Source organism: Thermobia domestica, chromosome 2 (assembly GCF_964235325.1).
Source record: "Thermobia domestica chromosome 2, izTheDome1.hap1.1, whole genome shotgun sequence".
NCBI classification, from domain to species: domain Eukaryota; kingdom Metazoa; phylum Arthropoda; class Insecta; order Zygentoma; family Lepismatidae; genus Thermobia; species Thermobia domestica.
Window position 1 is genome coordinate 195,279,708 of NC_137455.1, and position 14,263 is coordinate 195,293,970.

Genomic DNA, 14,263 nt, shown 5'->3' on the forward strand with positions numbered 1-14,263 from the left:
AAAATAACGAAAATTAAATAGGAAAACCACGGAGGCGTTCCAAGGCTCGAGAATAATACAACAGAGATAAAAATATTAGAGTAAAATTGCCATAATGTATAGAGAGAAATCCAAGTCCTGCAAAATAATCTCTCCCTGCGCTCTGTATATAATTGGGTGGAAAGTAAAGTGAAAGTTCAAACGAGAACTCTACTTTAATTCGTAAATTAAGGCTAACCTTACAAATAGGTATGGTGTGGTTGAAACATTTGTTTGTAAGGATGACGCTGTAGTGACTAAAAAAAGAGAAACTTTTATGCAATGCGTGCTGGTTATTCAGAAAGCATTTCGGGGATATACGTACACACCGTTTCGTCCCTCAAGCTCACAATATGACATGAATGCTAATAGTTAATCAAAATGTAACTGTGGCCATCCGCGTTAACTTAGTGCACCAATTCTCTATGCATGAAGTCTGCCTTCCAAACAGCATTGGGTAGGTCAGGCGTACGCCCGAACCGTTGTCCGGTCGGACATTGAAATTTTGAAGTTAGCCCACAATACCCCTTCAGGGAGGCCACTGGGATAACAGGGATTACATCATTCGATATGCCGTATCATATTTACGTATTTCAATTTTGTTCCATTCATTTACCTTCCATGGTTTTCATACTACGGGTACTGGAGTTTCCGAAACATATTATGGCGGCCATTTTGAAACTGGTGTACAATATGAAACATCTTTTGGTACAGCGTTATTTAGTTTTCCAAGACCTTTCGAACGAGGTATTACTCGACCCATGTTCCCATTTGACATTTCAAAGTTACCCCCCGTTACCCCCATTTAGGGGAGGCGGAGAGGGGTACTTTTGGCGGAATTGGTTTTCCCCCTTAGCAATATATAACGTGTACTTCAAAAATTTCTTCTATGTTTTATCATTTTTCAGATATTTCCGTGGATTAATTAAAATGGCCCACCCTGTATATATATATATATATATATATATATATATATATATATATAGAGAGAGAGAGAGAGAGAGAGAGAGAAAATTAAATATATTAACTTTTATCAATTGTAGAATTAATTCTTTTAGAACACACAGTCTTGTCGATATTATTAACGACAATTGTTTAAAGTTCCAGATATAATTTTATTCATAATTAATTTGAAATGTATATTCTTTGTAGTGTTAAGGAGGGAAGAAACATTGAAGAAATTACATAACATATGAAATTTGTCTTGAAAGCAGTTGAATTACATGTCATTAAGATAAACTTACATGTTATCCTTCATCTATCATCTTGAAGCAAAGTGACAACTTGATTCATTCAACTACCTATTCTATTACAAATAATAATAATATTTTAATTTTGTTACTTTCTTCAGATTTTATGTTTACGCAATGTAAACAAATATTTTTTCTATGTCATTATAAGGCTTTTTTTAATTTTAGGAAGGGAATTGACATTAAAATTGTCCTTTTAGATCCTTCCAATTCCATTTCTGTAATAGCTTGATTTAATCTCAATTGCTTGTAAATATTACTTCTAACTAAACATGTTTCTTAATACGTGCGTTGAGATCATTATTTGAATGGCGTACTAATTCTAAATTCTAAATGATGATGGCAATATTGATTTATTTTTGATGTATTCTAAAAGTAACAGAAACACACTACATATAGAAATAAATTATCATTATCAACTGATGGGAATCATGGTATTGAGGATTCGAAACTGATTTTACTTTACACCTAATAAGTTCTGTATCACGATTATATTCTGTTTATGGGACATTACAGAAATAATCACAAGCTAAAGGGAAGTAAAAGATGTTTCTTGTTTGGGAGAGGCCAAAATGGTATAGGTTGATGTGGAGTTAACTTTCTACGTTTCAACACAACATTCCAACCGTCTCTAGCCTCAGTTTTTAGGTATCCAATTTACAGAGGGTAAGAACCCTGAGCTACTTTGGAACAAGAAAGGAATCCGAATCACCTTGAATCCGAACCCACCTTACCCCGTCTGCTTGGTAAGTAGACACCTTATCAGCCTCACTGCAGCTCTATAATCTTAAAGCATTGTACAAAAAGTTAGTTCTTTTTACTTGGCTTTCTCTCATAAAGCTAACGTTACATGCGATAAAAAAGTAATATCTATTCTTGTAGTATTATTAATATATCTCTTTCAGAAATATCTCCTTGACAAAATCACCATCTAGGGAAAATTTACGGATTCAGCGACACTTTTAATATTTTTTTATTTAAACTTAAAATTTTAAGAGAGAGAACAAAATAATCTTTCATTACTATTTTCTCAAGATTTAATTGAAGAAAAGATAAACTGTTGTTTTAGTTAAATTCAATAGTACAAGGCTACTACTCAAATCTCGTAAATGAAATCTTAATTGTGTTAATTCTCTCACTTAGAGAATTAACTCTCCTATTTGTAAATACAACTTTGCAGCTGAAAAAAAATCATGTTGGCAAAATACCTGTAAATTCGCTAAGTATATTTTGTTTGTACTTTCGCAGACTCGAACGCAGCCCTCCAAATCGGAACTGATACTCGAACTTATTAAAATAACTGCTCTCACTCGGAGAAATTCCCTATTTATTTGGTCTCTTCACCACTCTCAACACATCAGAACACACAGAATTCTGGAATTCTATATAATAATAACCTTATTAGTTTATAATAAATAAATAAATAAATAAATAAAATATAAACCCTTTACCTATATATATTTTACATTTACCGTACAATAGAGAATATTTCCTAATAATTTAGGTGATTACAATCACCTGTCGAAAAGTTTATTCAGTAGATATATCTGATATATAAAAGCGTAATTAAAGTAGATTGAAATTTGATGAAAATATTGCAAAAATATTGTCGATTATACTTTTGAACTAATTTGTTTCTGATCCAGTATCCTTTGTTTCCTTAGATAAGTGAACTTTAACGTTTCTTGAAGCCTGTAATTTTAGATAATTAGAGGTGGTATAATAAATGTAGGAAGACAACGAATTACGTTTCATTAATACATATAATAATGTGTGCATTGAATTTATGTAGGCCAAGATAAAACAATGGTTTCTTTGTTGAATTAACAGAGAAAAGGTTCCATCATTAAAATGAAATTATAACGAAATTTTTTGTCCAGCAAAAGAACATTTTAATGGTTCGGTTGTTATATACTTGATATTTTTCTTTACCGTAATTATATTGTAACTGAATAAGAGCAATGCAATTGTCTTCTTCCTTTTTATCAATCAGAATACTTATTAAAATTATGATAGAACACACTTACCACCTTTATTTAGAGTATTTACAATTTGTCAAGATTCCCATGACTTAGTATGTTACCGGGAATTCGAATCTTATTTTAATAGTTGGAACCTTCTTTCATAATCTTGTTGATGCATAAGGAGTTGATCAAAAATCATCTTACGGTACTTAAGGGCACACACACAACATATCCCAACTATTAAGCTTAGTAGTTATTCTGATCTTTTAATTTTAGTACATGTCTATCTGTAATCTTCCATGTAGTAATGTACTTAAATATACATATTCGTTCTTACAAGATGTAATTTTTCTGCATTAATTTCATTCTAATTATATAATGTCATCTTTCGTCTTATTGCAGCCACCTTTATTTGTGGCATCTCCATTTCCAATGGTGGGACATGGTGTTGGAAAGAGCAAACATCCTTATGTGAAGTTATCAAATGAACATACACACTACTGTCGATGGATGGCATTGTTCCTGTATAGGAACAAGAGAATGGAGACTGAGGGAGAACCTGTGCCGGTAAGCAAATCCAACAATAAAGAAATATTTCAGATCATTGATTCATAACTTTAATACTCCATGATGTACTATGTATATCCATTATTATAGGCTCACACTACAGTTGCAACATAAATATAAAAAAGAAGCCTTTATCGGTTAAGGTACGTTGCTTGTTTGCATATCTAGAATGATTATTTAGGGATTCTTCCCTCCAAATGAAACCACGTTGACTACAGATGTGATTATCTTCTATAGTTTCTAAGATCATAAATATTAATATATGCAAGTGAACGAAGTTATAGGTACTAAAAATATAAATACAGTACTTAATAGTGTATAAGAATATAAACTTCTCTTTCGAGTCATGGTGTGAACACATGAAGTCTCATGTTTTTTAGAATACGCAATTGTTTTAATACACAATTGCTATTTAGAAGATAAAAGTTATATTTTGTTTCTTTTGGCATTAACAACAATACTTTGAAATAAATGTAGATCTTATAATTAAGCTTAACGTGCAATGCTTGATTTTGAGTTCCATTAATCTAGCTAATGGCATTTGAAAGTGCACACGGATCTACCACAAACGCATGCTTAAAAAGCAAATTTCAAATAGTTAATGTTAAGTCCACCAGAAGAATCATTGACCGCCATTTCTCAAGGGCCTTGACATCTGGGTATACAAAAATAACTGTTTGTGATAGAACTGCTGGTTCATGAGTTCTTATACAGATAATATGTACTAGTACAATATCTTTATTAATGTAAAAATTATTGAAATGCTGTTTTTAATCATGAGTGTGACGTCCTCTATTAGTTATGATTTGATTTGAGTTTGATTTATGAAAAGTTATGATTTTTGAAAACTGAGTTATGGGGGTCATACCATAGAGTACAATGGAATGTGCTCATTTATCGTTAAGAAAGAACATTGAAACAATGCCTAGCTATTATATATAAATAAATGAAAGAAAAGAACAGAGAGAAAGTAAACAGTTACTTTGCTCAAACACACACTTACCATTTTAAATGAAGTAATATTTAGTTTACCTTCTGAATTTATTCAAATTATAATTTGCATAAAACACATTTGCGTTGAGTTTAAAGTACGACATTTGGTTACTTAGAGATTGGTCTAGTCCTACCAATGAATATGTTATTTTAATTATTGCCAATAGCAATTGTTTATTTACCTGAACTGAATGCATTATTACAATATCTTTACCATCGGAAAAAAAAAAAACGGAATGAAACCATAGAGATGACATCTCACTTCAAGACTAAATTTGCTTCGAACTATTTTAGATTAAAAATTAGAAAAAAAAGTGCCTAACATCAAACTAATGTTTCCTAACTATACGACAATAATTACTTAAAGGTTGCTTAAAAACAGATAAGTGTGTGCTATGCAAAAGAGATCAATCTCATTTATGCTATTCGAATTCAGATTTTTAAAAAAACCTTACGTTATCCACAATCAATTAAAGAAAGGAAATAGAAGTGTTGAATGTGATTATTAATGAGAACAACACCAGTAAAATCTTCATGTTATATTTTGATATAAGGGGCGATCAACTAAAACCCGTTCAATAGTCATAATTCATGAAATAAATTTTATTTCGAGCGGAAACTTGTGCACTATCTAGAGGCATCTATGGTTAGCATGCAGTAAAAATATTGTTCAGAAGAAGTCACCATGAGCGTTGAGACACTTGTCCCACTGTGTCAGTAACTTACAAATGCCGTCCATGTAAAATTGGACGGCTGACTATCAAACCAATCACGCACAGCGTCCTGAACCTCAGCGTCAGACTGAAGTCTCTGACCTTTCAATGTCTTCTTTAGAGGCCCAAAGATGTGAAAGTCACAAGCTATGGATTGAATACTAATGCGTCTATCCACAGCTATAGCCGCATACACCTTTTCACACGTGTCTTCTGTGGCAACAACATGGGCTTGACCAGGACGGGGATAATCAGTGGTTTGTTCACGCCCCTTCCGAAACATTCTGGCCCAGTCCACCACTGTTGTTTTGGAGACGCATGCATCATCATACGTCTTTCATAGCCGGAACACTTCAGCTGGTTGACAACCTTCGGCACTCAGAAACTGGATGACGGTACGCTGGTCCTGTTTGGCCGGATTGGGGATCTTGAACGTCATCTTTCATTCGTTATACCTGCAAAACAGAAACACGTATCAACAACATTCCTACACCCAACACACAGGACATTAGCCATTACACACTATTAAACAAACAATATCCTCCTGCACACTATACTAATAGCACACGGAACGAACGGGTTTCAGTTGATCGCCCCTTATAAATATGGAATTCAAGAGACTCGTTCAAGAAATTTCGTGTTGCTTTTGTCTCAATTATTATTATTGTTATTATTTCATTCAAGATCGTTCAACGATCAATCAAAATCCTGGTAATAGCGGAAAAGCTCAGTATGGCAAGTTAAGAAAGAAAATATCTTTGGTATATCGGTAACATAGAACTTACCTCACTGCAATCAGTTGGAAAGTATAGGAGAGCAATCAAAACACGAATTTCATGCAAATGCTAATGTTTCATTTCTACAACATGATATACGTTTCTACTGCCTATTAAAATCCACTTAAGGAAGTATATTAATAATCGTGGGAGATAAAGACTATTCAAGAGCCCCGTTCAATGACTTTTCCTTAGTTTTTTTTTTTTTTTTCAATTTTTTCTGAAATCTTGTACTTTTTTATGTCTTTTTAAACTCTTTTAACTTTTATAGAATCGTGTTACAACTTCAGAGTAGATTTTAGAATTTTATATTTCTGGGCTTTCGGTATCTATGGCTATGTTAGCCCGTCATATTTGATGGATGATGTTCCTCGGCGAGCATACTATCCGAGGAAATGGAAGGAAGAAACGATTGAGGAACGAAGCGGTTGGCGTGAATGAAGAAAACCCATCCTGAAAAAGCTTTTTATACTTTTTCGACCAAGTGCCTCCATCGGGAATCGAACTCGAGGCCAATTTCAGAGTAGAATTAAAGAAAATTTCATACATTTGATGAATATGTTTGTATGTAAATTGCGAACTTTTCAGGGTAATTAGATAACTCAAATTCTAAAACTGAATATATAGAAATACTTTTTGAAAGGTCATTTGAAGGATAAGGAGAAGAAACAAGGAATGTTTATGTATGTGCTTTAACGAGTGCTTTGGCCTATCTGCAGTGCGTACAATAATGAATGGACAATAGCCTTTTAACTTTATTAAGTGGCCGTTCGTGTAATTTAATCCTATTCATTTTCTACACGGTTTCCAATATTAAAAAGCCGTTTTCTCGAAAATGTAGTTTTGTGACATTCCTTCTTTTTTCCCCTTACCCTTCATTTGCAATCTGCTATCAGATGGTACTTTCTATTTAGATTGTAATTTTCTTCTAAACATTATTTTTGTAAGGTTCTATATATTTAAAAAATAATAATATAAAAATACTTTAATTTTGTTTGAATTTATATCTTTAAAAAATCTTGAAATATTTGAAGCATTCTTTAGAGTGAAATAATCTGTTTCCTTTTCATTTTAGCAAATGCTAAAATTAGCAATCTACAATGCTTCCACCAATAAGAACTTAACAGTTGAGAAAGATCATTGGTACAAGACATTAATGGGTATAGTAAGTAATGTTTTATTCTAATTTCTTTTCTCAAAATATATGTCAAGTGTTCGATTTGATATTAACGTTTTAGACATGTAACAACGAAACAGTTCCCGTGAATGTCATAACTTTAGTATGTTGAAAGTGATCATTTTTACTTTTTACTACATTGTTAATTATAGAATTCATATAAATATATCTGAAATGACATTTCTTTGTGCATGCACGGGAAACAGTTTGTTTAGTGTTCATTCAGTAGGTTAAATCCTCACGTTTGTAAATAAAAGTAAGCGTAATCAACCTTTTTCATCATGAAAGTCTATATAATTTAACTCTGTTCTGCTACAATGGAAAAGTTATGTTGGGAAAAGTTGAGAGTACAATGAGATCAGCTTTACTCCAGGATAAAAAGTTCTGTTACTAAAAACAGACATTGCTTACCACAGTATTTTATTGTTTTCGAAATGACACAACAAACATATATAATCAAATATCGACAAACAGAAAAATAATTGTCTTAACTAATTTGAAATAACGTATATAGCAAGAGATACAGAAAATGTATCTCAAAATCTAAGCATATTGGAAGACAACATTTTGTGTTGGGAAACTCTAGTCACTTTACGTATTTTTACTTACGTACATGGTTTAACTGTAATTCTTGGAAACATCTTTCACTTCCTTGCTTTCGACTCTCCCCTGAAACCTTGATCACGTAGGTTAAAAACAGGAAAGTAAAAGAAATGGACACACTAGGATCTAACATTGTGAAAAAGCATCTTGTCCAAGCTGCTGATTACTCATCAGATGGTGGAGTGAAACATTATAACATGATGGACTCAATTTATACATTCTTTTGTAGCAGAGGGTTTGCCAGCTCATATTGGTGTTTTTATTTTTATACCAGTGTTGTTTACCGCTTCACTTTATTTATTTATTGCTCTTTTTCTTATGTTTCCCAAAGGGGAGCACATTTTCAGTGAAAATAAGGTAATTCTGTCACATCTGTATTCTACAGAAACCCAGGTTTGCTTTCGTAACATGTTTTTGCATCTTCAGTATTCTGGTTAGTTCATGTGCGATGATTGGATCGAAAAACGTCAGATGATTTTAAAGGTGCGGCTACTTGGCATTCACATCCTTTCGGTTCTGGTTTTTCTTTGACAATAATTCGTATTGGTGTTTTCTTGTCAACATTTGGTTCACTGACTACACTTGTCAACCTTTTCCAATAATTTCGCAATTGTCATCTCATGTCCTTTTACGAATCTGATTCACTGTGAAGAATCAGACACTTCGTTGGATTCCAGGTCATTTCCATTCCACCTCAAACTATCTTCAATACCATTCTTACGTTCACCTCTGTGCCACCTAGGAAAATCTAAAATGGCCAAAACGTTATCATGTGACAATAATTGTTATTCAGCTATTTTATTGCGCTGCAAATGTCACATAACCTCAGATAGAAGGTGATTACCTATATATTATGGAAGGTGTTATGGGATGTAGAAGTAATCATAAATGCAAGACAAACAGCAAGACATGGAAACTAGCTAACATGCGCCATATTATTAAGAGGCGAAGACTTTAATCGTGATAGTTCATAGAAGAAAACATTGGCCAAAGTTACGTGGGCTCACAACCAGAATAGGGTTAACATAAGTCTTGTCATTGCCGAATACACTCATTATTTGAGTTAGAAGATACTTTCCAGATAAATATAAATAATATGATATATTGTTGAATTTATCACTATCTTCTAATTCCGCTTTTGGAACCTTATTAAATAAAACAACTTCCTGCTCTTATACATACATGATAGAATGCTGAAAATAATGGATATACTTTTACAAATTCTTACAGATGGTGTAATATTATACTTTGTTCAAAATTTTAGTTTGAAATGTAATTAATACTTAAACACACAAAATTCGGAAAACAGGCCAAAAATATATTGAGAATTGCCTTTACATTATTCTAAGCTCCTTCAAAATATAAATTTATTGGTAAAGCACTATTAATAAACTGAGTACTGGCAGTATTTGAATGTAAGAAAAAATGCTCTTTAACTTTTTTTTTTATTTTTTTATGTATTGGACATGAGGTCCATAAATCAAACTTGGGACTACGCACGCCAAAGGTGAACATACTAACTTCTTAACATCTTGTGAACATGATGTACGAAGTTCAGAATATATATTAATATAGTTCTCCCTTCAAAATCAAACGTAGTTCCAGTAATATATATTATATTGTGATTTTCTGAGAATAAATGTTTTGGTAATTCAGTCTTGAAATAAATAAAATATTTGATATACCATTCGTGTTTTATTTTATTTGAATTGAGATTTCAAAGGTTACTGACTGCCTTTATCATAAGAGTTGCGCATGCAAATTTAGAAAATTGTTGTATTATCATTTTTGGTACAATTTTAATAATGATATAATTTAATCTTGGTTGTTGGTTGATTTGGAGTTTAACATTCCATTTTAGCACCGATGCTATATGAGACGTTGAACTCCCACTCGGAATAATTTAATCTTATTGTGAATGTTTTAAAGGTAGAGATTGGTGTGGACTGCATTTGTAAACAACCAAGTAACGAGTTAAATATAAATTAATCATTTGTTGTTTGATCGATATTAGTTAATGTTATAGTAATGGTGTGCTGGATTTGCAATTGCATGAACCTCTGTTACGGGACTCTGTTAGGTTACATCTACACTAGATATAATCTTTTTTATTTATAGAACACTCAAGAGAAAAACATGCCAGAATCATATTTTGTCAGTTTTTACAAGAGAGCAGTTACAAGTTAGCGCTTTACATGGTCTTCCCTGCATCTGTTTTTTTTCTCTCTCTCTCTCTCTCTTTCACGGTTTCTGTGTAAAGTAAGAAGAATCTAAATCTATTTTCTGATTTATATTGTGGCATTGGTACCTCAAACTGTGAGAAATACGGCTTCTTCCTTGGACCGTTCACGTGCTTTTGTGATTATATTGCTGTGTGAATTACTGTTTTCCTCTGCGCAACATTTTTGAGGAAAATAAATATTCACTTTCCTTTTCAAAATTCTTTACTCGTACATAGACAGAAAAGTATCACATCAACCTTGGGAAATAATTCCTTATGCTATATATATATAAAAAAATACAAGTTCTAATAAATATGAGTAAGAAAAAATAATCTTTTGAGAGTTATAAGAATGCGAAAGTTCGGAAAATTATTTATTTATTTATTTTTGGAAATACTTTAGCGTAAAAAACTATAAGAAGTGTGAGTAGCTGAAGCAGTATTTCTAAGTATTCATATTTGCAGACCAACACTACTCAAACCTGCAAATCAAGTTTAGGCTTCGAATAAAAAAGAAACTTCTTTTAAAAAATACAACTTAACTGCATGAAGAGCTAAGACTTTTCCAAGAAAACTGACTATTTATATTTAAAAAAAAAACGCATCATCAACAGAATTTCTGTCAGGGTTGATCGAACTTTTTTTAATCGTTACAAAGTCTTAGCCAAACAGACTTTTTGTTGTATTAAGAGAAAGTGTTACGTAAAGCAGAAATTAAAGAACATTATCATTATTGAATGTTATTCAGCACATAGAAAAATTAACAAACAGAAGTAGTACTGATTTTTTTTGGATACTTTCCTCACTCTGTGTAATTTTGATTTAATTTCAGGTTTTAGTAGTAGAATTTTTTCTTTTACCGTTGAAATTTGTAAAGATCTCGTTCCAATGGGCTTTACTAGTACCAGCAGTCTAAGTTTATTGTGAAAGTATTGCTCATGTGTTCGCTTGGAGATCTTAAAAGATTTCTTATGATATAGAAGAATGTAAATTTCTATTTATGCAGTTAATTAACAGATAACCAATTGCAATTACAACACTGTCAACTTAGTATTACTTTGTATTCTTTGTCTTCTTCCGACTCTGTTATGTTTCTTTATGCAATTTGTTTGTGATACTTTGTTTTTTCTTCTTGTCATGTTCATATCTACATTTTATTTCATCATTGATGCTATTTAATATTGATATATGAATTTTCCATCCAACAGGAATGCGAAGTGTCTACTCATGATTACAAAGATAGACAAAAAAATGAAGTCCCTGGAAACATTTGGATGTTTGCAGGTCAGAAGGTTGACAATCTTATACCAAGAGCTCCATCAATGTCATTTCCCCAGAGAGATTCTCCACGACAGGAAGTCTGCACACATTTGCCAGATAGAAGTCCAGCTATTGAATGTCGTTGTGAAAATAACTAAGTAAGTTATAACCTTTAATTGTTCTTATGATTTTCTGTTTATCCTTTCACATTTGTCTTGAATTATTTTAGTGTTTTAAAGTATTAATATAGTCCTTTAGCTATACTAATAATGGGTTTCGTATATATGTTCATTTTAATTACATTCTGAATAAGACTAATGGTTTAACCAACTGAGAGTACATATTTTATATTATTCTCCAAATTAAAGAGGAAGAAAAGGAACAATAAATAATCCTTAGTAGCAGAGAGAACTTTCAAATAGCTTGATGTAAGTTTGAATTGCAAGTCGACCAAGCCTGCATTCAGCTTGATGGGAAAACGTCCAAGCATGCCGCACGCTGGATTCCAGTAATGAAGTTACATGGGGGCAATCTTTCATTCAAGTTCCGTTCAAGCCTGAGGCAAGCGTTTTACAAGTCAAGTCAATAGCCAATCAACGGCCAGTGATGCTATGACGCTTGCGAAGGGTCTAAAGTTTCGCTTGCAAGTACAACAAAAGGCAGATTGTATGAAAACATATATTTCAAGTGCAAGCGTAGAAAGCCAAAAGCGAAGCATGCGCCAACTGGCCGAGAGCTTTCTTGCTAAGGGATAAATAAATAAATATTTCTGTAATCATAAAAATAACAAAACAAAGTGTCTGACTCAAGTTTTTTTTTTTTTTTTTTTGCATAGAAAGGAGTCATTTAGAGCTAACAATTTTTTTTTTTTTTTTTTTTTTTTTTTTGTGCACAGATAGAGTTACCAGATTTAATTGCATACGAAACCGTTTATCCAATTTTCGGGTCGAGGGTGGATGCAGGGGTCAAAGTTTATGTACGTTTCTGTCTGTTTCTGAGAACACGTTGCGTATATGAAAACCAACAATGCATATTTGTTACGTGGGATTACATAACAAGAGAGGATAAAGGTGTTGTTTTTCGTCATTTATTTCACTCATTTCTTTACTTTAAGATATTTTGCATAAACCTTCTCCTCCCTGTGCGATGAACGGGCGTTTTAGTTAGTAAAAAATCAAATTCAAAATTTAAGAATGATATACACTCTCTCTCCCTTTCTTTTGACAACTCATCTTGAAACACCGTTGTGATTTTTAAACGAATAAGTATAAAATACTGACATTTTGTTGCGATGCAAATATCAATAGGAGGAATCGTTTTGACATACTCTGCAGTGCCATCAATTAACAGCGTTGACAACCCAACACAGTTAATGTATTATCTTTTCAAATATGTTTTAAATCTGCATGTTAAGCTAAGAATAATTAATATATTTTTAAGTTTGTGTTACAAATTAAGGACACTACAGTATCACAAACATCCAAACTTTGGAAGCTTCTACAACAGTAATAACGCAAGTGAGACAGACGGGACAATCCACAATCAAAATACCTTAATATCGGATACCATGATCGTGATGTAATGTATTTCGAATAAAAAAATGAAATGAAATTTTTAAGTTTTACGTCCCATGGTTATGCCGGCTATGCTAAAGGAGACGATGATAATGAGAAATGAATGAAAATCATGGAATGAAAAAAGTGTGAGGAAACGAGAGAATCTCGAGAAAACCCCCACACACGGTGTTTGTCTATCACAAATTTCACTTGGCTCGAGCTGGGATCGAACCAAGGACTCAATGCTCCGGATGTGAACGCTCTACTGCTAAGCCATCGCGGCCCCCGTATTTCGAATAAATAGGAACAAAATTACAAGGGATTAAAAAAATGACATTTCTCAAATGACTTTATTTCCAAAAACTGCTTATATAAATTTTATATCCAATTATGTAGATGGTTTTCAATAAAAGTAAAGATCATAATGCTGTTTACAGCAATTTGGTATCTCAGACTGTTCCGAGATACGAGCATTAATAAAGTTGCAACATTGCTTAAAATTATGTAAAACCTATTGCTGTAATGTTATAGACTTACAGACGTGTTTAAAACAACATTTTTTTTTAAAAAAATGTAACAATTACATCGTTTTAAACAGTGTAATAATATCTATCTATGATTTTCATATCTCCTGAATGCTCCGAGATATCAAATTGATGTAAACAGTATTAAGGTTTTTTACGTCTATTGAAAATTATGTCCGCATTTGGACACTGGAATTGATTAGTAGCATAAAAGATGGAACAAAGAGAAATGCGAGAAACACTGTTAGGTGAAGGGAGAATATAAATATTGTGTTTCATTTAAGTTTTTTTTTAACATAAATGCGTAACATTTTATATACAGGTGCTTTCTGAAATACATATTATGAATATTTCATTAGTTTGCATGGATGTTAAAGATCCAATCATGAAGGGGTGTAGTATAATTCAATATGGTGAAAGAAATGAATATTGATTTTTTTTTTTTAAATCTGGTGAAAATAAACATATGAAATTTTTGGGGAGAATTTTTGATATGCAGTATAAGAACACCTCCAACTGACCAAAGCAGTATATATATTTTAAAATTATATACTGCTTTGATCAGTATGAGTTTTATTGTTAATCTTAAACTTCCAAAGCTACAATGAATAATTTACAAAAAGAACACCTCATTTACTTGC

General features: G+C 32.2%; 1 protein-coding gene across 2 annotated transcripts in view; it reads left to right on the plus strand.

Annotated features, from left to right (window-relative positions):
• LOC145678347 (cilia- and flagella-associated protein 161-like) overlaps positions 1 to 14,263 on the plus strand; it is a 228,209-nt gene that overhangs the window by 198,367 nt on the left and 15,579 nt on the right. For both annotated transcript variants that reach the window (XR_014130364.1, XM_081748388.1), the window contains exons 5-7: positions 3,635 to 3,799; positions 7,357 to 7,446; positions 11,491 to 11,700. Coding sequence is in view for 1 of the 2 variants with exons in the window: in XM_081748388.1 (XP_081604514.1) it covers positions 3,635 to 3,799; positions 7,357 to 7,446; positions 11,491 to 11,700 (465 nt within the window). In the remaining variant the exon portion in view is untranslated. The remainder of the gene's footprint in view (positions 1 to 3,634; positions 3,800 to 7,356; positions 7,447 to 11,490; positions 11,701 to 14,263) is intronic.